Raw genomic sequence first — 24796 nt, 5'->3', positions numbered from 1 at the left:
GGAGAGTTTGATAAAGGTGTGGGAGAGGGAGGTAGGGAGCCCCAAGGCTGGGATATGGAGCGAGGGCACAATGGTCCCCTGCCCCAAGTCCACAGGGACAGAGGAGGGGCAATTACCCAGCTTCAGGAGCTGACAGAGCTGGATGGAGCCAACTCACTGACATGGGGTGTGACATTAACTGAGGGGCACAGTCATCCTGTGACACAGTCATCCTGTGACTACCCCACAGGGAGAAAGGCAAGAACACAAACACCCGCCTGCCTCTCCTGCCCCCTCCGATCCCTGCCCCTGCTGTCACTGGCTGAGCCCCACAGGAAGCCACACTGCAGCCTGAAGAGGCCACTCCACAGCACAGGGCCAGCTGGACGAAGGGGAAGAAAAGCTCCAGGTGGGGCAGGGAGAGTAGAAGGTCTCCAGAACAGTGTATGTTAGTGTGAGGATGCCTTTATTCAACCAGCTTTGGGTCTAAGACCAGTTCTCTGAGAACTGCGGCCTCATTACTGTTGAGAGGGTCTGAGCTGAGCGTTGATTGGCGGCACTTACATGACTGGAGGTACTGAGATGGGGGAGAAGGGGAACGGGGGTTGTGACAGCGACAGCCATTTGTTTGAGTCACTGTGTCCCTGAAGAAAAGGCAGATGCTGTCACAAAAAGACCCTGAGCAGACTTTGGGAATTTCCAGCCCAGGATTGGTGTGTTACCTTTGTGGGAGTCTGAGGCTAGTGGCCTGAGTCCTCTTGCTTCAGGAAGCAGGCCTGCAGGGGTGTCCTCTGGAATTTTCTGGAGCTGAGGAATAGGTCAAGGAGGGGTGGAGGGCCAGCATCAGGGAGGTAGTGGAGAGCACGGAAGAGGAGAACCCACAGCCATGCCTGCCTCATGTCTAACTGTGGATCTGGCTTCTTGTAGAAGGTGTTGCATTTACTGTGGGTGGCCTCCCAGGAAGTCATGCTCTTCCTTTGCTGACCCCTCCAGATGTCTTGCCTGAGATGGACCAGGTATGGCAAGTAAGATGTGACACCCTTGCTTCCTCCACATGCCTCATGTTCAGGCAAACTTCTTCCTGTCTGGTGGGTTCTGAGAAGCCAAGCTTTGCTTTAGGTAGGGTTCAAAGTCACCTTCTCTCCCTGGGGAAGGAAAAGAGCTGGTCCTCAAACCTCAAGTGGTTGGTAACAAGTTCATGAGGTCATTTCTGTCTTTTCCTTCCTCCTCCCTGCTTCTGCCTCTCCTGACATTTGAATCTTCCTGCAGCAGGTTGTGTGTTCAGATGTTGGCCATGCAAGCTCTATAGCCAGGCTCTCTGGGAGCCTGAGCTGGTTGTGAGGAAGCAAGGAGCAAGGGGAGTAGATGCAAAACCAGAGTGAGGGGAGGTAAGAATGGCCATTCTGAGGAACGGAATGGAGAACAGAATGTGTATCCACACTCTTGAAGCATGGGTTAGACATGTGTGGTCTTGTGCAAAGAAAAGAGATGTTGCAATCAGGAAAATTCAGAGGTTTTACCTTGATGCTTGTAATAGGTTCTTCAGAGAGATAGAACCCATAAGGTGTGTATATGTGCATATATATATGTGTGCCAATAGCAGGTACATATATATGGAGGGAGAGAGAGAGAAAACAAGAGACAGAGAGTATGAGAGAAAGAGATAGAGATAGAGAGAAAGAGAGAGGAGGGGAAGGGAGGGGAGGGGATGAGAGAGGAGTGGAAAGGAGATGAGAGGAGAGAAATTTTAAGGAATTGGCTCGAGTGGTTGTTGGGGCTGGCTGGTCCAATTCTGCAGGGCATGCTGGCAGTCTGAAAACCAGGGAGGAGTTAATGTTATAACATGAATCTTGAGGAAACCTGGAGGTGGTCTTCATTCTTTCTCAGAGTTCTCAGTCTTTTTCTATTAGAACCTACAACTGATGGATGAAGCCCACCCAATTTATGGGGGTAATTTGCTTTACTCACAGTCTATTGATTTAAGCCCTAATCTCACCTAAAATATACCTTCACAGGGACATCTAGACTAGTGTTTGACCAAATGTTTGGGTACTGTGGCCTATCCAAACTAGCACTTAAAATTAACCACAATGATGTCACATGTTGGCTCCCTGGGACACAAACTCTGTAGCTAAGATTTAAGTGCAGGAGGTTTATGGGCCTGGCTCTTGGGAACACTCCTGGGAATGTGAGGGAAACAGGGTGGGGGAAAGGGGAATAAAAGTGGTACAGCTGCAGTAAGGGCCTTGGATGACCCACAGGGAACTTGGGAGCTAAGATGACCTTTCCAAGCAGTCATTAAGTGGAGCAAGAGCATTAGCTAGCACTGTGACATAGGCTGCCCCAAGAGAGGCCTAACATTGGCTGAGACAGCTTCACAGAGCTGAGCCCAGTTCCTGGGAAGAGGCTCACTGAATGCTGCCAGCCACCTGCACTCCTAGCAGCCAGGGCTGAGGGCCTTAGTCCTCGAGGGGCATCTGTGCAACAGCCTGGAATCACCCACACCTGCTCTGCCCTTGACTTCCTGCATGGGCCCTGGGCAGTTGCCTGACTTCTCTAGGGCTTCTGATTTCTCCTGTATAAGATGAAGATAGAAATGATCACTTATCATTGAGGGTGACAGTCACTAGAGACAGCACAGGGGACTTGGTGATGCAGATTCTCTTGATGCTCAAACCCCAAGAGGTTGTTTGATGCTGACTTTGGTGAGAAAAGAGTGATGGGAAGAAAAGGAAAAAGTTGCCAATTTGGAAAAAGGTTTAGATGGTAGCAGTTGTATTAAACAACTGAATAGGGTGAGAGAGGGTCAAATTTTGCACACACAAAAAGGTCAGGCTGAGGGGCGTGGTACCATGCGTTTTGTTGAGATATCTAGGAAATGCCAGGGAAAAGGTTGTCCTTTTGTCCTGGAGAATAGTTCTACCCAAGAGCACTCCGAAGAGCTTGTTGGGATAGCCTGAGGTCAGCTGTGGTCGGCATGTTTTCTCTCTCTTAGCTGAGAGTGAAGAGGAATTGTCACTTATCTATGTGACCCCAAAGATCAGATTGAAGACCAAGAAAGGGAATATTTAATTCATAACTTAGAATAAAGTAATTATGAGAAAGAGGCAGCAGCACAAGTAAGGTTGTTCTAGGCAGATGAACTAGCAAGTGCAGAGGCTCTGAAACAGGAAGGACTTGGATGTTTGAGGTACAAAAAAAATTAACAGTTGATGTCTGGCCTGTAGCTAATGAAGAGAACAATGAAAGGAGAAGAAGTGTGGGGCCATTGGGAAGAACCTAGTAGGTCTCCTAATGTGCTGACTCCACCCTGCTGCTGTGGGAAGCCACTGGAGGGGGTGATGGGAGGATGAAGGGTGAAAGAAACAAAGGGAAAGAAAACAAAGTTTAGCTTGGGAAACTAGATGAATGGTGGTACCACTTACCAAGATATGGGGTGCTTAGTGAGGGCAGCTTTACAATACATGGAGAAAAAGCAATAGTTCTTGATAGCAATGTGCATGGAACAGCTAATGGAGACATCTATTAGGTAGTTATTTGTGGAAAATTGGCATGAAGTCAGGACTGGAAAAAGTGGATTTTGGAATTTTCATCAAATAATGCCATTTAAAGCCATGAAACAGATGATACCACCTTGGCAATGAGTACAGAAAAAGTCAAGAAAAAGGCTGAGAAGTAAGCCTGGGACGCTCCAACATCAAGAGGTCTGGTTCAAAGAAATGATTCAGAAACGGTACTGAGAAGTGGCCTGGGAGGTGGCAGGAAGACCAGGTAAGGACAGAATTCAGAGTAAACTTCACATTTCAGTAGGGAAAATGAGTGAAGGACACTCTTAGAAAGGGCAAGGGCCCAACTCTATTGAAGGTTGCTGAGAGGCAAAGTGGGATGAGAATAGAGAATTGTTCCTTGGTTTTAGAAAGAGGTAGGTCATTAGGAACCCTGATCAGAGCAATTTCAGTTAGTGGCTGAACGATGGAGACAGAAGCCTGGTTAGTGTGGGAGCAAGGAAGAAGGGGGCAATATGGAATAGTGAGAGTGGGCACCCATTTGAAGAGCAGAGAAACACGGTGACTGGCAGGTGGAGGAGGGTGTCGGGGAATGGATGCTGGCTGGTCAGTGCCGTTGACTGTAGGATATGGAAAGATTCTTATTTGATGGGTTCATTGTCACTATGAAATAAGAGAAGAGATGGAGGACTTGGAAAGAGAGAGAAGATAAATCATTTAGAAAGCAGAGAAAACAGGAAACTGGATTTACGAAGACACAAGTGAAGGACTGTCTGGAGGTCTTGCATGGGCACTGGACCTCGGCACTCCTGCATTTGGGATTCTTCTGTGTTTCAGAGCAGGCACTGAGTCCGTATGTACACAATGTCACTAGGAACAGGAACAAGAACACAGCCTCTGCACAGAACAGGCGATAGAGGCAGAGCAGGGGAGAGGCTGGGAGGTCACCTCTTCCTTGTTTGTAAGGGAGTGCTGGTGACACCCTGGGATCTGAGCCAAGTGAAAGGGAAGTGAGGACACTGGCAGGGAGGGATGGTGGTGCTGGACACGCAGCTGGCCCACCCACTGAAAGCCCTGAGGAGGTTGAAGGCTTGCTGGGGACTGAGAGCTGGGGACGACAAGCAGGAAGGAGAGGAATGGTGAAAAATGAGATTTTGGACATGTCCCAAGTTGTATAAGAGGAAAATAACTGCTTTCCCTGTTTATTTTTTCTCTTATCCTTTTAATTAAAAAAGTTTTTAATTTAAAAATGCTTATTTTTTAAACTGATTTTAGAGAGGGTAAGGGAGAGAGCAAGAGAGAGACAGGAACATTGATCTGTTCCTGTGTGTGCCCTGACCAGGGAATGGAATCGGTAAGCCCTGTGCTTTGGGACGATTCTTTATTCAACCAAGACACCCGACCAGGACTATCTTATCCTTTTTAAATTTTGATTTTTGGTATATACCCTTTATACTGTATATTGTATATCAATAGAGTCAGATTCTGTATGATACATATTTTAACAAAAGTAAATATCTGGGGGCCCTCTCATTGTGGAGAATGAGCAGTGAGACAGGTGAAGAGACCACTAGGCTGAGAGGCAAAAGTTTCTTTCTTATAGGCGATGGCCGGTATAGGAGCCTAGGACCAGGAGGACTGACCTGTTCTTCAGTCATGTGAAAAACCCCCCACTAATTGTTATTACTATTATTTTAAAATTAATTTTAATGGGGTAACATCGATAAATCAGGGTACATATGTTCATAGAAAACATCTCCAGGTTATTTTGACATTCGATTATGTTGTATACCCCTCACCCAAAGTCAAATTGTCTTCTGTCACCTTCTGTCTGGTTTTCTTTGTGCCCCTCCCCTCAACTCATCCTCCCAACACCACCACACTCTTGTCCATGTCTCTGAGTTTCATTTTTATGTATCACCTATGTATGGAATCATATAGTTCTTAGTCTTTTCTGATTTACTTATTTCACTCAGTAAATGTTACCAAGGTCCATCCATGTTGTTATAAACTATCCGATGTCATCATTTCTTATGGCTGAGTAGTAGGTACATAGTATACATGTACCTAAACTTTTTAATCCATTCGTCCACTGACGAACACTTGGGCTCTTTCCAAATTTTTTTTATTGTGATCAATGCTGCCATAAACTTGGCTGTGCATTTTTTCTTTTGAAACAGTGCTATGATGTTCTTTGAATATATTCCTAAAAGTAGGACAACTGGGTCAAAAGGCAGTGGCTGCACCAGTCTGCATTCCCACCAGCAGTGCAGCAGGGTTCCCTTTTCTCCACATCCTTGCCAGCAATTATTCTGTGCTGTTTTGTTTATGAGTGCCATTCTGACTGGTGTGAGGTGATATCTCATTGTGGTTTTAATTTGCATTTTTCTAGTGATTAGTGATGTTGGGCATTTTTTGATATTGGCCATCCATATGTCCTCTTTGGAGAAGTGTCTATTCATTTCTTTTGCCCATTTTTGATTGAATTGTTTGTCTTCCTGGTGTTGAGATTTACAAATTCTTTATAAATTTTGGTTATTAACCCCTTATCAGACGCAATGTCAAATATATTCTCCCATTGTGTAGTTTGGCTTTTTATTCTGTTCTTATTGTCTTTAGTTGTGCAAAAGCTTTCTAATTTGATATAGTCCCATTTGTTTATACTGTCTTTTATTTCACTTGCCTGTGGAGATAAATCGGCAAATGTATTGCTGCGAGAGATGTCGGAGAGCTTACTGCCTATGTTTTCTTCTACGATGCTTATGGTTTCACGGCTTACATTTAAGTCTTTTATCCATTTTGAGTTTACTTTTGTGAATGGTGTAAGTTGGTGGTCTAGTTTCATTTTTTTTTTTTTTTGCAAGAAGTTGTCCAACTTTCCCAACACCATTTGTTGAAGAGGCTGTCTTTACTGCATTGTATGCTCTTACCTCCTTTGTCAAATATCAGTTGTCCATAAAGGTGGGGTTTTATTTCTGGGTTCTTTGTTCTGTTACATTGATAAACCTGTTCTTATGCCAGTACCAGGCTGTTTTGAGTACAATAGCCTTATAGTACAACTTGATATCAGAAAGTGTGATACCTCCCACTTAATTCTTCCTTTTCAAGATTGCTGAGGCTATTCGTGTTCTTTTTTGGTTCTATATAAATTTTTGGAATATGTGTTCTATATCTTTCAAGTATGTCATTGGTATTTGAATCGGTATTGCATTGAATTTATAAATTGCTTTGAGTAATATAGACATTTTAATGATGTTTATTCTTCCTAACCATGAACACGGTATATGCTTTCACTTGTTTGTATCTTCCTTGATTTCTTTTATTAATGTTTTATAATTTTCCGAGTACAAGTCTTTAATGTCCTTGGTTAAATTTACTCTTAGGTACTTTATTTTTTTGGTTGCAATTGTGAAGAGGATTATTTTCTTAATTTCTCTTTTTGACAGTTTATTGTTGGTGTATAAAAATGCCTCTGATTTCTGAGTATTAATTTTATATCCTGCCACCTTGCTGAATTCATTTATCAGGTCCAGTAGTTTTTTGACTGAGACTTTAGGGTTTTCTCTATACAATATCATATCATCTGCAAATAATGATAGTTTTACTTCTTCTTTTCCAATTTGGATACCTTTTATTTCTTCTTCTTGTCTGATTGCTGTGGCTAAGACTTCCAGGACTATGTTGAATAACAGTGGTAAAAGGGGGCACCCCTGCCTTGTTCCTTCCTCATCTTAAGGGGATTGCTTTTAATTTTTGCCATTGAGTATGATGTTGGCTGTGGGTTTGTCATAGATGGCCTTTATCAAGTTGAGGTATGTTCCCGGTATTCCCACGTTGCTGAGAGTTTGATCATGAATGGGTGCTGAATTTTATCAAATGCTTTTTCTGCATCTATTGAAATTATCATGTGGTTTTTCTCCTTCCTTTTATTTATGTGATGAATCACATTGATTAATTTGCAAATATTGTACCAGCCTTGCCTCTCAAGAATAAATCCCACTTGATCATGATATATGATTTTTTTCATATATTGCTGAATCCAGTTTGTTAATATTTTGTTGAAGATTTTAGCATCTAAATTCATCAGGGATATTGGCCTATAATTATCTTTCTTTTGTTGTCTTTGCCTGGTTTTGGAATCAGAATTATGCTCACCTCATTAAAGGAGCTTGGAAGACTTCCTTCCTCTTGAATTTTTTGAAATAGCTTGAGAAGTATAGGAGTTAGTTCTTCTTTGAATATTTGGTAGAATTCTGTTGTGAAGCCATCAGGCCCAGGACATTTCTTTGTTGGAAGTTTTTTGATAACTCTTTCGATCTCATTTGTTGTAATTGATCTGTTTAGGTTTTTCTGATTCTTCCATATTGATTTTTGGAAGATTATATGTTTCAAGAAATTTGTCCTTTTCATCAGGTTGTCTAATTTTTTGGCATATAATTCTTCATAGTATTGTCTTACAATATTTTGTATTTCTGTTGTCAGTTTTTATTTCTTCACTCTCATTTCTAATTATATTTATTTGAGTCCTCTCTTTTTTATGGTGAGTCTAGTTAAAGGTTCATCGATCTTGTTTACTTTTTCAAAGAACCAGCTCCTAGTTTCATTGATCCTCTGTATTGTTTCTTTAGCCTCTATGTCATTTATTTTCACTCTGATCTTTATAATTTCCTTCCTTCTACTACATTTGGGCTTTATTTGCTGTTCTTTTTCTAGTTTTTTTAAATGCAGGGTCACGTTGTTTATTTGAGCTTTTTTTAGCTTCTTAAGGTAAGCCTTTAATGCTATGAACTTTCCTCTCAGGACTGCTATTGCTGTGTCCCATAAATTTTGAGTTGATGTATGCTCATTATCATTCATTTCTAGGAATTTTTTTTATTTCTTCTTTGATCTGATTGTTAAACCATTCATTATTTAATAACATGCTATTTAGTTTCCAAGTGTTTGAGTATTTTTCAGTTTTTCTGTTGTGGTTGATTTCTAGTTTCATGCCATTGGGATCAGAGAAAATGCTTGATTTGAATTCAATCTCCTTAAATATGTTGAGACCGCTTTTGTGCCCTAACATGCAGTCTATCCTAGAGAATGTATCATAAGCACTTGAAAAGAATGTATATTCTGCTGTTTTAGGGTGAAATGTTCTGAAGATATCTATTAAATTCAGTTGATCTAGTGTGTCCTCTACATCTGCTGTTTCTTTGTTAATTTTCTCTCTTGAGGATCTATCTAGTGATGTTAGTGGGGTATTAAAATCCCCTACTATTATAGTATTGCTGTTGATCTTGCCCTTTATATCCATCAAAGTCTGCTCTATATATTTAGGTGCTCCTATATTAGGTGCGTAGATATTTATAATGGTACATCTTTCTGTTGGATTGCTCCCTTTATCATTATGTAGTGACCTTCTTTATCTCTTAGTATATCCTTTGTTTTAAAGTCCAGTTTTGTCTGATATAAGTATTACTACCCCAGCTTTTTTTTCATTTCCATTTGCATGAAATATCTTTTTCCATCCTTTTACCTTCAGTCTATGTGCACCTTTTGTTTTAAGGTGTGTCTCTTGTAGACAGCATATGTATGGGTCCTGTTTTCTTATCAATACAGCTACCCTATGTCTTTTGATCGGATCATTTAATCCATTTACATTTAAGGTTATCATTGATATGCAGTTGTTTATTGCCATTTTATTCTTTAAAGCTGTATTCTTCTTTTCCTATATTCTTTTCCCTTTTGATGTGTTTACAATAGGCCCTTAGCATTTCTTGCAGCATTGGTTTGGTTGTAGTGAATTCCTTGAGTTTTTTTATCTGGGAAGTTTTTTATTTCTCCTTCAATTTTAAATGATAACCTTGCTGTATAAAGTAGTCTTGGTTGTAGGCTCTTGTTCTTCATTACTTTGAAATTTTTTGCCATTTCCTTCTGGCCTCAAGTGTTTCTGTTGAGAAGTCAGATGTCATCCTTATGGGGGCTTCTTTGTAGGTGATAGCCTTTTTTTCTCTAGCAGCTTTTAATATTTTCTCTTTATCACTTAGCTTTGGTATTTTAATTATGATGTGTCTTGGTGTAGATTTATTTGGGTTTTTCTTTAATGGAGTCCTCTGTGCTTCTTGAACTTGTGGGACTTTTTTTTGCCTCAATTTAGGGAAGTTTTCAGCTAAGATTTGATTGAACAAAGTCTCTATCCCTTGTTCTTTCTCTTCTTCTTCAGAATTTTCTATGGTGCAGATATTATTTCTCTTCATGTTGTCACAGAGCTCTCTTAGAGTTTCCTCAGACTTTTTGAGCCTCTTTTCTTTTTTCTGCTCTGCTTCCATGCCTTTGTTTATCTTATCCTCTAACTCGCTGAATCGATCCTCAGCTTCATCCATCCTGCTTTTATTTTTTTCCATTTTGGTCTTTATTTCTGAATTTGTATTTGTCATTTCTGACTGATTCTTTTTTATTATTTCAATATCCATTTTTAATATTTGCTATCTCTTTATTTAAGTGATCATGATGACTATCTATTGTTGTTCTAAGATCTTTGAACATCCTAAAAATTATTGTTTTAAACTCTGCATCTGGCAATTTGATTATATCTGACTCATTCAGGTCCTTTTCTGGGGATTTCTCTTGATTCATTTGTGTTGCTTTTCTCTACCTTTCTATTTTGTCTGTGTATAAGAATGGTTTGGTCACTGGAGTTCAATGGATGTGGCTTCTGTGTTTCCTAGGTGTGGTCTGTCTGCAGGCCTACCACCTCCTCTGCTGCTGCCTCAGGCATTTGGGTATGGGCTTTGCAGGCACTGGCTCTCTGTGACTATCACTGTGGTTTCTACATCTCCTCCATGGGAGAGGCTATGTTCACATGCCCAAGTCTACAAGCCTCGGCCAGCCTTTGCCTTCTCCTCGCTCCTGCAGGTGGGGTTGCATGCTGTGCCCCAGCCACAAGTCTTTGTACTGAGGGCAGGGGTGAGCATCTTTGCTCAGCTGTGGGTCTCCGCCTGTTCCTGGGCTTTCATCCTGCCCCTGCGTGTGGAGCTGACTGGTGCATGGGCCATAAGCCTCAGTTTTGCGGGCCAGGCGAGGCTGTGCATTCAGGTGCACTTGCTCTTTGGCATGTCTCTGCCTTTTCATAGGCTTTTGCCTTTCCCCTCCCCCACAGGCAGGATTGCAGGAGGGCCCACAGCCAAGCTGGACTGCTTTCATGTTTCCCCTCCGCCCTCTCTGGGCTAGACTGAGCTCACACCGGGCCTCAGTTGTGTCTGGCCAGGCTTCCACTCCTGTGGATGGAATCACGCTTCTGCATCTGGCCACCACCTGCCCTTCTGCAAGCCCTCAGCAGTGGGTGGCGGTGCTGCAGCTCAGACCCTAACAGTCAATATTGTAGTCCTGAAAGCTCCCTCCTTCTAAGTGACTCTGCTCTGCGTGCTGGGGGAGAGCTTGTTTTGCTGGAGACCTGCTTCCCTTTGCTGGTATTGCTGGTTCCAGGGGAAATATTCACTTCAGATTTGGAGAGTGACTCAGCCCAGGGGTTATGGTGGCTGTCCCTTAAAGTGATTCTTTCTGTGCCCCCTAGATTATACTCTCTTCCTGCTACTCCAGTCCTCTCCTCTCTTCCCATCCCCCCAGAGCCCCAGGTGAGTGGTTGTAAAAGAGGTTTTCTGCACGGTCCCTTTAAGAAGAATCCTGGGTCTGAGAAATCTGTCTCTTTCTCACAAGCAGTATCCTGACTTGTTTCCATCTAAATACTGTCCATATGCCTTTTCTAGGTTCTGGGGCTGCAGGCTAGGGCTTTGTTCCTGGGATTCAGGACCCTCCCCTCTCTGCTAAACTCACTTCCCACCACGCAAGTCTCTTGGGCTGCCGTTCACTATGGGGAGCTGGGCAGCCCTCTTCGTGTTTCTGCTTTTCTACCAGTCTCAGTGTGGCTTCTTCAGTGTTCCTTGGTTGAACAGTCCAAAGTTGGTTTTTCCAGATGATGGTTTCTAAAATTAAGTTGTAATCCACTTTGGTTCTGGGAGTTGGAAGTTGGTACGTCTGCCTACTCTACTGCCATCTTGGAAAAACTCCCCAAATTATTTTTTAAAGAGATAATTTTTATATTCTGCTCAATGTATACCATTAACATTTCTTTGATAAACACCCATTGAAGACAAAGAATTTACCAGGGCGATGTTCACTGACTCAGAATGGAGTCCCAGTCTGGATCCAGAGAACAGCCAGAGGAACTATGCCTCCCTAGATGCAGGGGAAGGCCTGCGTCTCAAGTCAGAGTATTTCCAACAGGCCACCAGGGAGGCACAATGGGACTAGGAGATGGAGAGATGCTGGGCAGCTTCCCTGAAGCATCCTATGGATTCCCACCCTCATTGTTTGTGAAATGCAACAAGAAAGAGAGACCTCGGCATAGGCCTCTCTTTGGAAAGGGATGTGAGGCAAAACTGCTCTTCAGTCTGTGATGTCAGAGCCTGGAAATATAAATCTCACCACATTTACAGATATTTTGTACATTGTCTATATTTCATTGCTACAACTTACAGTTGAGCAATCAATAACTGTGCTCAAGGGCTTACAGCCCAGCACCGTTCCTAAGCATTTGGAGGGGAGGCAAAAACCAGAGAAGCGTAAGGTGTGGAGCTGCTGGGACCACTGCTGATAGACTTCTGGGAAAGTGGACCTTGTGCAGTGGTCCTCTAGGTACAGGTGGAAGGACACAAACCTCTGTCCTGTGTCCCTCATGACTCCTTGCAGCACTGTGGTCAGAAGAAATTTCTTTGTGTACATTACCATTTCTACTGCTAATATGACACTTTACAATCAATACCAGTTAAACAAAAAACAAAAAGGATGTCTACATTTTCAAAACTGGACATTCATTTTAATGGATTTTTAAATTTTTTTATTTTTGTGCCCATCCACCCTTAAGTATTTTCAGTTCTCAGTCCTGTCCATGGAAAACATACTACTTGATTCAGTTTTGACAGTATTTATTACAGATATGTAAGATGAAGAAATATCTGCGAACAGCAGAGAGAGGTGCAGGTACTAAGAAAGGGTAAGATATCTCCCTTGGGTATTTGCCACAGGGAAGCCTGGGTGCACAGCAGACCAGTGCCCTCGGCATGTGTGTGACACTATGTAAAGCTCCTGAGATTACATGGCTTTTTTGTTGTTGTCGATCATCTTAGAAGCCTGACAAGGGCAGATCAATAGGGCTTGGTAGGTGACAAGAAATGTGAAGTAGCCAACATAATGTGTTTAGGCAGGGCAAGTTCCATGCCTAACAAGGACCGGACATATGTTCCCTAAAAGTATTCAGACATAATTTTTTTTAAAGAATACTGTACCCAGAAAACAAGAACCAACTAGTATGAAAAGTAGAGCAGAGTGGTACACACATTGGCAGTGATATTCATTTCTGCATCTGAAAATGCATAAGCACAAATGTCTTCTAGCAGTAATTGGGCTTAGGAATAAGCCTGGGGTTTGACTTGCTATGTGCCCTTCATCTAACATAGTTATCAGTTATTAATAATAGTGTTTCTTTTTACTATTTATTAGTACAGGTTTTCACCAGACCATTCACTGACTCACAGAATCTCAGGGTGGTTCAATATAAAAATGATTGTGTCTAACCTCATAGCCCATGCTGGAATCTGCTCTGTGACATCCCTGAAGCAGGAGACCTGCTTTTGCTTAAATATGTTCAGGGTTGCAGAGTTTGCTTTCTCTTGAAGTGGCCTACACTATCGTCATGTTTTCAAAGTTAGGGAATAAGATCACAATCCCATCAAGCCATATTACCCTTGAACATCACTTCAGAAGATGTGGTGTGCCTCCCCTGACTCCCTGATCCTCTCTACCCTGGTGTGGGAACAGGTCACTTTTTCTTTGGCTGAGCACAAATGAAGTATGGTAGCTTGCATTTATTTTAAAGGCTGGCTTTATAGGAATGAAGGGAAGGTAGATTCAAGTTTCCCACTCATGTTCACTTCAGAGCTTAGACTCATTGAATGGAACGCCGGTCATCACAGAATGTTTAAAGTTATTTTTCTTCTCTCTCTCCCCATCCTCCAGTACATACAGTTAAATTCATGTAATTGAAACACATGTAGTTTAAGCAACCATCATTTAGCGAGAATGATGATAGAAGTCTTCATAGTCATTTAAGAATAGAAAATAAAGGCAGAGTCCTTGAAGTCAACCCAGAGTTACTGTCTGCCTTCTGGGGAGGAAGGGCATCTTTCCTGGAAATGCAAAGGATGGTCAGGAGGCAAAAAGTCTAACTTAACTGCAGCTGCCACGCTAGGTGCGTCATCAGAGCACCTGGCTGAGGGATGACTGAGACTGCCAGGTAGTGGGCTGTTGGTCAAATGGGAGGGCACAAGGGACCCCTGAGAGGCCTGCTGTGGAGGCAGACTGTGGTGGAGGGGAGTTAGTGGCAGATGCCTGGCTAGGTACAGGAGTGTCTAACACAGCAGAGCAGAGCCCTGGGAAGGCTGGGGCCTGGGTGCTGCCTCCAGCAGGGTTCTTCCCACAGATGGGCTCCCAGAATAACTGCCCCCCCTACACCACTCTGACAATTCCTAAATATTGATCTCCTGCTTAGGGTCATCATCTGAGCTTCAAACCCAGTAGTGCACTGGACATTTCCATTTGATGTCCTGCAGACCCTGCTCATCCCTTATGTTAATTGCTGACCTCAGGGCTTCCAGCTGTACTCACCGGGCTTATAGGGACATCAGGCGAGGCTGGAGAAGACTAAACCTCACAGAAAGATACAAAGTCTAAGCTTTTTTTTGAGTTTAGCCACAGCAAATAAGGTGATTACAAAACCCCAGCATTCCAGGCTTGAAGTGTTGTCTGCTCACTTGACTTGTCTTCCTGGAATGTGGGCTTGACTGGGAGCCCGAGTCTCTAAGAAACAGCTGTCCAGGGCAGCCGATGCCTGTAACCAGCCAAGCTTTGCAGTGATCTCACTGACCTGGGTGTGTCATTGGGATTCTTTTCCTGCAGGGTTCAGGGTTCCAGGACCCTGCCAGTTGGGTGAGGAGCTCACCTGGGGGTCCTGATTCTCCTCTCTCAACAGCTTGTTTTGGCAGACAGCTTGGTAGTGAAGGAAGAAGGGCGGGGAGCCACTGAGGCCATTAACTGTGCCTGGAGGTCAGCAGAGAGCTGTGTGACCTTGGTCCCCTCAGGCTCTGGTTGGCAGTCCTGCTGTAGTACTCCCAGGTGCCCTGAACTGGCTTTGAGCCCCTGTGAAGGACTCTGCCTCTTTATCTGGTGTGTCCACTGGCCAATACTCTGGCCTTGCTCTAGAGTGATGCCACCATCCTTATTGAAGTCCCCAGATCTCCAAGGTTTGCCCATTCTGTGAAGTAGGGCCTCTCACAGCCTTTCTGAGCCTCTTTTTCCTTGCTCATCCTTCCTCACACCCACAACCTAAGGTGCCTGTCACATCTTAAGGGACACCTGATGGCATGTGTGAGAGGGTGAGAGGATGATGGCCAGGATTTTCCACCCTGGGGCTACTGAGCCCTCTCTGGACACTCCGATCACCTTGCCTTCCAGGTTGATAGCCTCCCTGGGCCTCTCTCTTCAGGCAGGGCCTGAAGCTCTGGAGCTCTGGAGCTCCAAATCAAAGTAGAAGAGCAAGGATCTTATGAGAAAGGTGGGACAAGTACGGTGGTGGGAGCTGGAGCCTGGACGGCCCAGTGACATTGGCTGGTGGGCAAGTATTGCCACCTGTTTCTTCTCTGCAGAGGACTGCTGCTGGGAGGTGGGGCGGGCAGGCCTGGGCAACCGGCTGGCTTTCCTGTTCTTTGATGAAACCTCCACAGTTTTCTGCACAATTTCTATACAATTAAGAAACCGCACTTTCTATACAATCTAGCCAAGTATCTCTTAAAGGTTTAAACCAAATTTTCCTTGTTTAGTGATTTTTAAATATTGGTTTCTTAAATTGACTGTTCCTCTTTAGTCTGTTGTATACAGTCTCCTTATATGTACAGCAATGGGTGTATATTTACACAAGATGCATATTTATTAATATATACATTCCATAGCTTTCACATGCAGGAATAAGCTTTTGTTGACAGCAACGCTGAGGTTAGAACAGATCGTTCGACTCTACTGAAGAGGAAGACAGGCCTCTGGGTGTTTGGGAGCTTGGAGCCAGGGAGGGATGCTAGAACTGATTTTAGAGGAAGGAGGCATTGATGGAAAGGGAAAAGGAGCTCAAGGGATATATCACAAAGCCATGAGGGTGGGGAAGGAGGCTGATAAACAAAGACTAATGTATTTGTTAAAAAAAAAAAAAAGCTATACTAAATTGGTGTGCATTTCTTTTAGATTTTCCTTCTCATCATCTCTAATCAGACTTTTGACAGATATTTTCTGATCATCTTCTCTGAATGTTTAAAACTGTACAAGGCCCTGGCCAGTTGGCTCAGCGGTAGAGCGTCGGCCTGGCGTGCGGGGGACCCGGGTTCGATTCCCGGCCAGGGCACATAGGAGAAGCGCCCATTTGCTTCTCCACCCCCACCCCCCTCCTTCCTCTCTGTCTCTCTCTTCCCCTCCTGCAGCCAAGGCTCCATTGGAGCAAAGATGGCCCAGGCGCTGGGGATGGCTCCTTGGCCTCTACCCCAGGCGCTAGAGTGGCTCTGGTCGTGGCAGAGCGACGCCCCGGAGGGGCAGAGCGTCGCCCCTGGTGGGCGTGCCGGGTGGATCCCGGTCGGGCGCATGCGGGAGTCTGTCTGACTGTCTCTCCTCGTTTCCAGCTTCAGAAAAAAAAAAACAAAAAAAAAACTGTACAAAATGCTCTTATTTCTATGTGGGCAGTGTTTTTGAATCAAAAGGCTTGTATGGCGGCTCTGGGCAGCCTCTAGAAGGCTGTTCTTCCATTGTTGTGTCTGTATGTTCGTTGCCAGACAATGAGTCTCACCATTCATCTGCCTTGTGTGCCACACAAGAAGTAAATGTCATTCTAGCTGGCTGTATCCAGATAGGCACTTTTTTAGTGCTAAGGAACAGACCTAATATTTGCACAAAGTGCTCTGAAGGTCACCTGCTTGAGTTGCTCCCAACCTCCTGCTTTATCCTTCTCCATCTAACTCCTCTGTTGAAATAACAGTCATAATCAGTGTCATGTCTGACCAGGCAGTAGAGCAGTGGATAGAGCATTGGACTGGGATACGGAGGACCCAGGTTCGAGACCCTGAGGTCGCCAGCTTGAGCGCAGGCTCATCTGGTTTGAGAAAAGCTCACCAGCTTGGACCCACGGTTGCTGGCTTGAGCAGGGGATTGCTCGGTCTGCTGAAGGCCCACGGTCAAGGCACATATGAGAAAGCAATCAATGAACAACTAAGGTGTCACAACAGAAAACTGATGATTGATGCTTCTCATCTCTCACTGTTCCTGTCTGTCTGTCCCTGTCTATCCCTCTCTTTGACTCTCTCTCTGTCTCTGTAAAAAAAAAAAAAAAAAAAAAAAAAAAAAAAAAAAAAAAAAAAAAGCAGTGTTGTGATAATGGTGTCTCCCACTTTCTGAGATCTTACTCTGTGCCAGGAACCATAGATGGCTATATCAGAATTAGTTAACCCAGGCATCTCAACATCCTATAAGGTTCTTGGTCTTTCCATTTTTTCAGGTGAGAAACTGAGATTCCAGAAGAGTTAAGGAACTTGTCCAAGGTCTGACCAACTCCCATGTGAAGAGTTAGTCCTACAGCTAAATCACAGCTTTACTTTCAATGCTATACCCTTTGAGAAGTCCCGCTTGATCTCCTGGGCTTGATCAGAAGCTCCCTCTGCATCCACAATGCTTTGTGCTGCCTCTACCATAGTACAGATACCTGGATTGTGAAGTTTATTTACTGCTCACTCATAGCATTAAATTGGGGTTCTACAAGGACAGGGGTCATGACTTGTTCCCTGTTTACCCCCGACCCTAGAGCAATCTCTGGCAGAAACTGTTTGAAACTTGGCTAGTTCTCCTGTGCTGTGTCATGATGAGACTCCTGAGAGGCAAGGGAAGGTAGGGAAAGACATTTCTGATCAATTCTAGAGGACATGTGAGTTTCTGTTTTCTAATTCTAAATTGGACAAGGATGATGAGGAAGGTGACATGTGCCATCGACTGGAAATCCCTTCTCCCACCATGGAGGATGAAGCGTATCTTCCCATCAACTGTACATCAGAAGACCAGCTATCCTGTGGCAAATGTTTGGAGGTAGATTCAGGGGCCATTCCCTTGCCACAGTTCTCTTCCTGGGGTGGTCCCTCAAAGCCTTTGCGTCCAGAAGAGTGCTACAACAGAGAAAGCAAATGAGAGAACCTAGAGGCGATCATGGACCCAGATGATGGTGCCCTCAGGTAGGTGCCACTTTGTCTGGGAAAAAGGAGGCAGGACTGATCTTTTACAGTGGAGCCCACTGTTTTCAGTCCCCACTGGCTGGCCGATGGTCCACAGGCAACATTGCGTCCCCCTTGCATCCCTTCTGTGAGTCACATATCATCATGGCTGGTGTTTTCACTGAGCACTTACTATGTTCCTTGTCATGAAAGGTTATTATCATTCACATTTTACAGATGACACACTTGGGAGTTTTTCAGGGTCATACAGTAAGTAAATGACAGAGTCTTAATTCAACCCTAGCTCTGCCACTCCATGGACCATAGTGCAGTGTTGTGCTCTGCCATCTCCAGCCTGGGCTGCGCACACCGCCTTTCCTTTGACTCCCTCTTGTGGTAGGCTCTCTGTGAAAAGCTGATTCCTGTTCTATTCTCTCCTGCCTGTCTCTTCTGATATATTTTGGAGAAGAGTCTTGCTATCATGTAATGTGGCCCTTCTTGTTGAGCTGCTGTGGCTTACAACAGTAGGCTCTTTCTTGATTGAGAAAGTCAAACTGTTGCCTGACTGGTGGTGGCACAGTGGATAGAGCATTGACTTGGATGCTGAGGTCCCAACTTTGAAACCCTGAGGTTGCTGGCCTGAGTGCAGGCTTGCCAACTTGAGTGGAGTATCATCAACATGATTTCAAGGTTGCTGGCTTGAGCTTAAAGGTAGTTGGTTTGAAGTCCAAGGTCACTGGCTTAAATCCAAGGTCTCTGGATTGACCAAGGAGTCACTGGCTCTGCTTGAGCCCCTGGTCAAGGCACGTATGAGAAGCAGTCATTAGACACCTAAAGTGATGCAAGTAAGAGTTGATGCTTCTCACCTCTCTCCTGTTCTCCCCGCCCCCGCCAAAAGTCAGACTGCTAATACAAGATACCACCGGAAGTTGGACTGGGCACCAGGCTGGGGGCAGATAATATTAATAAAGACACGAGAGGAGGAAGTATAACAAAACTGTCAAATGGGGAAGAGAGTAGCTTAAAATCTTGACAGGTTGCTAAACCACCCACCATTCTGTTAAAATGCCTATAACATATGTAGTTCCAGTCTTAAAAAAAAGTGCTGAGTGAGTTCAAGAAACTTTTCCACAAACACATTTTTAAGGTGCACTGAGACTTACCAAGCACTGGCTCATGGAGATTTAGCTGTAATGGAAACACATTCATTCTGCTTCATTCCACTGTGGCCAGCTACACTGTCACCACAGATCATTGAACTGGATTCTCAGAGGACAGTGGCAGGCAAGCTGAGAGTGTGGGTGGGTATTTGAAATTCAAATATGACAAAGAGACTGGTTCTTACTTGACATACGAAGCAACAAGTTAATGGAGGGGATGACATGGAAGATTTGAAAACTGGGCAATATATGGGGAAGTCGGACACTGAAAACTTTGGGAATGACATACATTGATTCACAAACTGTGGAGCAGCAGGGAGCAGCGTACATGCAGAGGGCAGCCTTCTGCAGAGGGCTGCTCAGGGCGAGGAGCTGAGGGAAGATAGTCAGCAATGCTTTGGGGACCCAGAGAAACAATCAAGGACGATGAGTGTCAGTACTTGTGAAATGCCCCATGAGGTCTGCAGAGCCCTGGTGGAGGCTATGAAGTGGTGAGAACAGGGCTTTGTGGCTGGGGGTGCTCAGGCCCCAAACCTGGCTTCACCACTCACTCGCTGAGTGTCCTGCTCATAAGCCGTCTAAGATTCAGTTATCTTCTAAGTGGAGATGACAAAATCTGCCTCATGCTGGTATTGTAGGAGTGAGAAGACAGTCTGTGTCAGGTGTTTGACACACTGCCTGACATGCCATAAGGACTAAAATGGTGTTAGCTATTTTTACTATAAATCATAAAGGAAGAAATAACTTCAGTGAGAGGATGCAACCTTATGAACACATTCATTCTACTGGACTTTTTTCTATGCAGACACGGAACTTGAAGATCAGACTTGTGTCCTAACAAGTGGAGGAGGTTGGGGAGAAGTCCTGGTTTACAGAAAGGCTGTCAGGGTCTGGGGTGGACTGAAGAGCTCTCAGCTTAGGATGTCATTGGGCTGAGTCTTGTCATCATCACTATCTGTTCCTGCTGATGGAAGGCAGACATGCAAGTGAGAGCACTCAAGACACGGGTTTTTAGCCTGGGCTCCAGGGAGCAGCCCAAGATGTGCTTCAAGGCAATCACAGACCCCCACACTCAGAATGTCAATGGTGTGGTTCTTTTGCAAAGAGCAGCTCTGCATTCTTTAAATTTTCTAAGAGATCCATAACCCCCAAAAAGTTAGTGAGGAGAAGACCTGGAGGATATAGTGGACTTAAGTATATCCTTTAAACCTAGATAACAAATTGTTTTATTTTGTCCTGTTAAACAGCAATAGTGTATTGGTAGTTTCTATAAATTATTTAATTTGACTTTCAATGATATTCTTTTTCTTCTTTTGTAAATGGGGTTATTCCAAGATCATACAGCTAAGAGAAACAGAGTCCTACCACATCTATCTGATTCTACTTTTGGTGCATTTGCACATTTACCCTTGAATGTGTCTTTCTATGTGAACTTAGACAACAGATGTCTCTCCATTACATGTCATGAGTCCTACTTTTTCTTTTACAGAATATTTCTCTCTAATGAGGCTAAAACAAGCCCTGTTCTTCAGTGGGATTAGAAGTCAATGAAACTGTTTTGTTTAGAAAAGGCTTTTGGCCAGATGGTGAAGGCTGCCCAGTCAAAGCTATGTATTGTTTCAGAGGAACACAGTCTCCTGAGGCAGAACATGAGGGTTTCTGCACAGATGTCCTTTTGGCCATGACTGCATGGAAGAGCCCTCAGATGTCCTTGGTCCAGAGAATGTGCCCACAGGCTCTGCCACCAGGAAAGAGAAGGTGCCTGAGAAGATAACCTGTGTTGGAGAGTCTGGCCCAGTTTTTAAGAACTAACCTTGAAAAGATCATGCCTGTTATTTCTGAGACTCATTTTGGGTAGTTCTGGGGGGGGTGTACATCAGTGTGTTTGAGCATGTGCGTGTGTGTGCCCTTGCACTCACGGTTGGGAGTAGTAGACTTTCCCTTTTGGAAAACATCGAGCACTGACCTCCTACATCAAGACAAACTGGGACAAGGCGAGGCATTCACACTCTCTTTCTGGAATAGATGCTCTGTCTCAGTTTGCATCTTTTCATTCTCCGTTAGCTGAGGGAGCTTCATGGTTTTCAAAGTGCCCCTAGTTTCCCTCTAAGGAACTGTGTGCTTCCTGTGCAACTCTATATGGGTATAAATTCTTTTGAAAGCATTCTCTTTTGGGACTCAACAACTTGATTCTAAAGATTATATCAAGGTAAAAATAAGAAGGGATCATCTAATAAAAAAGGAAGAATGAAACAGTAGTTCCAGCATTACCAGATATTAGACATATAAACAACAGCATAACAAAAAACTAAAACCACGTGGGTTTTAGCAAGTGCACAAAAGAAAGCGAGGGAACACACGTGGCACTATATAATAGGAGACACAAAGGAGTCAGCGTCTCAGTGTGGGGGAGGGAGGACCACTTTATAAAGAGAACAAGGATAACTAGAAAAGATTATTTAGATTCAAAGATACTTTATCTACTGAAATTACATTCAAGTTAATTAAATGGAAATTACAGATTCTCATTGTATCAGATCTGCAGAAGAACAGTAAATGTAATTCTGGTTTACATAAAAAGCATAACAAAGAAGATTACAAAGTTGATGGTATTAGAATAACAATGACAAAGTTAATGCAAAAATAGCAATGGATTGGGAAATCATTTATATAATTGTGAATAAAAATTAATATCTATAATGTTTGTAAAGCTTGTTAAAATGTATAATAAATTCATAAAAGATTTTAATAGGCAATGTGTACAATAAAATACAAATGGTGGACAAACATATAGTCTAATCAAAATAATGTTAAAGGACTCATTTACTTTCACCATATTTGCAAAATATAAAAAAATATTATCCAATTTTGACAAAATTTTGGTCAACCTGATATATTCAGAAATATTAAGAACCATAAATATGATTATGTCCATGACTTAACAATGCCATTTCCTGGGAATTTATCCCAGAGGAATTCAAAATCAGAAAAATAATCTGTGTATTTTAAAATGTTCATTGCAGTGCTCTTGATAAAAACACAACTTGAAAATTACTAAAATGCCTTAGAATATGGGAATATTAAAGACAATTTTGTCAATATGGTGAAAAATGAATAGAATAGAGTAGAAATGGTGATAGAATAAAACAGTAATATTTAATACAGTGTGGTAAAAAGAAAAAGAGACAATTCTGGTACAGTAGCATAAAAGAATATTATGCAGCCCTGGCCGGTTGGCTCAGCGGTAGAGCGTCAGCCTAGCGTGCGGAGGACCCGGGTTCGATTCCCGGCCAGGGCACACAGGAGAAGCACCCATTTGCTTCTCCACCCCTCCGCCGCGCTTTCCTCTCTGTCTCTGTCTTCCCCTCCCGCAGCCAAGGCTCCATTGGAGCGAGGATGGCCCGGGCGCTGGGGATGGCTCTGTGGCCTCTGCCTCAGGCGCTAGAATGGCTCTGGTCGCAATATGGCAACGCCCAGGATGGGCAGAGCATCGCCCCCTGGTGGGCAGAGCGTCGCCCCTGGTGGGCGTGCCGGGTGGATCCCGATCGGGCGCATGCGGGAGTCTGTCTGACTGTCTCTCCCTGTTTCCAGCTTCAGAAAAATGAAAAAAAAAAAAAAAAAGAAAAGAATATTATGCAGCCAAGAAAACAATACAATAAATACAAAAGAAGTCACAACTTAGTAAAGTGTTTAATATAGTAACTCAACATTCTATGCTCACTGATTACAGCTGCAGCAGAGCATGTACTCATACAGAGAAGTGCAACGACTAGAAAGGAATGTTCAACAAAGAAATAGAATCCACCTTGAGTTTGGGTGATGGGATTAGGAGACTATACTTTATCTTGTTAAAAATTCTTTTATATATTCATTACTTATATAATGAATTTGACATTAAAAATAAAGAGACTTAAACAGCCAAAAAAAAAAAAAAAAAGAAAAGAAAAAAAAAAGAAAGAAAAAGAAACTAAGAAGAAAGCAACAAATAAAAACAAAAACAAATTTTTAAAAATACCTGTGCCCTAACACTTAATTTAGGTACCCTTCTCTGTGTACTTTTATTTCTAATTTCCTTTTCTCTTTATAACAGAAAGGTTTTATAGGTCATTGGGCTTGTTCTGCTGTCAATTAAAAAGAAGTTTCTAGGCATCTCTACAGTTTTGTTTCTGATGCTCTTGGGGCTGCACCAGCTCCCTTGGCGTACCATTGCATGATTTTGGGGGTCGTGTGGTTAGGGAGTTAATCAAGGATGCGATGTAGTGAATAATAAATAACAGTGCTGCTTGTTGCTGCTTACACTATGATGAGCTTTGGCTGTTTTTTTCCTCTTTGGAAAAGAATTAAGTGGCTACAGGTTCAGAATGAATCTAGCCTCCTTTCCCCCCAGGCCTATTTTACTCATTTTGAGTCCTAGCTCATGAAGAACTTGTTAATCTGCTTTATGCAAACTTGATTGCAGCCACCACTGGCTTTGTTTCAGGGCAAACATCAGAAAGAACAGTGCTGTCCTAAGGAACTTGTCTCACTGCCTGAGAACTACTTCCATGTCTGACTTTGACATCGTACATTCTCAAATCTGGCTATGTCTGAGAATCAGCTCTAGAGAGTGTTAAAAATAATGAGTAAAAGGGGTTCAAATACATGGTAACGGATGGAAACTAGACTTTTGATGGTCATCACACAATAGCGTATACAGACATTGAATTATAATTTTGTACTCCTGAAATTTATATAATGTTATTAACCAAGGTTACCTCAAATACAAAGAAAATTTTTTTTTAAAGTGAGAGGAGGAGAAATAGAGAGACAGACTCCCACATTTACCCCGATCCACCCAGCAGCCCTTATTTTGGGCTAGTGCTCTGACCATTTGAGCTATCCTCAGTGCCTGGGGGCTGACCCTCAAACCAATTGAGCCATGGCTGTGGGAGAAAAGAAAGAGAGTGGGGAGGGGGAGGGAAAGAGAAGCAGATGGTCACTGACCAGGAATTGAACCCAGAATGTCTGCAAGCAGGGACGATGCTCTATCCAATGGGCCAACTGGCCAGGGCTACAAAAATAAATATAAAAAAAAATCAGCTTCAGTAGCATCATCCCTGGGGACTCTGACTCATCAGGTCTGAGGCAAAACCCAGAAACCTGTCCTGTTATGAAGCTCAGCTGAAGGTGTAGGCATGGCCAGACTTGGGAACCAAAGATAACTCTTCAAGAATTTGCTTGGCTTCCCATTCTCCTCCCCTGCCATAAGTATTTACTAAGCTCCTACTCTGTGCCAGCATACCATTTGTATGGGGTGCTCAAACATATGCATGTTCACCACTACACTAAAGCAAAAGTGGGCTTTGCAACTCAACACCATTAAGATGTTGATTCTGTCCAAATTAACTAAGAGCTTTGATGTAATTCTGACCAAATTCCCAACAGGTATTTTGTAAACATAGATAAGCTTATTCTAAAATTCATTTTATATGTTTTATTTCATATTTTTAATATAATTTACATCATAGGAATAAGACAATATGTTCTGATATTTATAGGAAAAGGCACAAGCTCCAGAATACTAACATATCTTGAAAAAGCAGAATAAAGGGGGAGGAATCACTGTCCCCAATATTAAGGCTTACTATACACCTACTGCAATTAGGACTTTATAGTGCAAACAGAAGGATAGACCTAGAGATCAATGGGATAGAATAAAGAACCCAGAAACAGGCCTACACAAATATTCCCTCTGATCTTTGATAAAGAAGCTGAAGGAATTTAATGGGGGAAAAAATTACTGATCAACAAATGGCATTGGAACAATTGGGTATTCATAGAC

General features: G+C 43.1%; 1 protein-coding gene across 1 annotated transcript in view; it reads left to right on the top strand.

Annotated features, from left to right (window-relative positions):
- FRMPD2 (FERM and PDZ domain containing 2) overlaps positions 1–11843 on the top strand; it is a 143044-nt gene extending 131201 nt beyond the window's left edge. Inside the window, 4 exon segments of the mRNA XM_066244156.1 lie at positions 907–958; positions 961–1004; positions 10196–10382; positions 11617–11843. Of these exon segments, the coding sequence (XP_066100253.1) occupies positions 907–958; positions 961–1004; positions 10196–10382; positions 11617–11843 (510 nt within the window).
- Positions 11844–24796: the final 12953 nt, after the last annotated feature.

Source organism: Saccopteryx bilineata, chromosome 9, assembly GCF_036850765.1.
Source record: "Saccopteryx bilineata isolate mSacBil1 chromosome 9, mSacBil1_pri_phased_curated, whole genome shotgun sequence".
Taxonomy (NCBI): domain Eukaryota; kingdom Metazoa; phylum Chordata; class Mammalia; order Chiroptera; family Emballonuridae; genus Saccopteryx; species Saccopteryx bilineata.
This window is presented reverse-complemented; position numbering and strand designations above follow the sequence as displayed.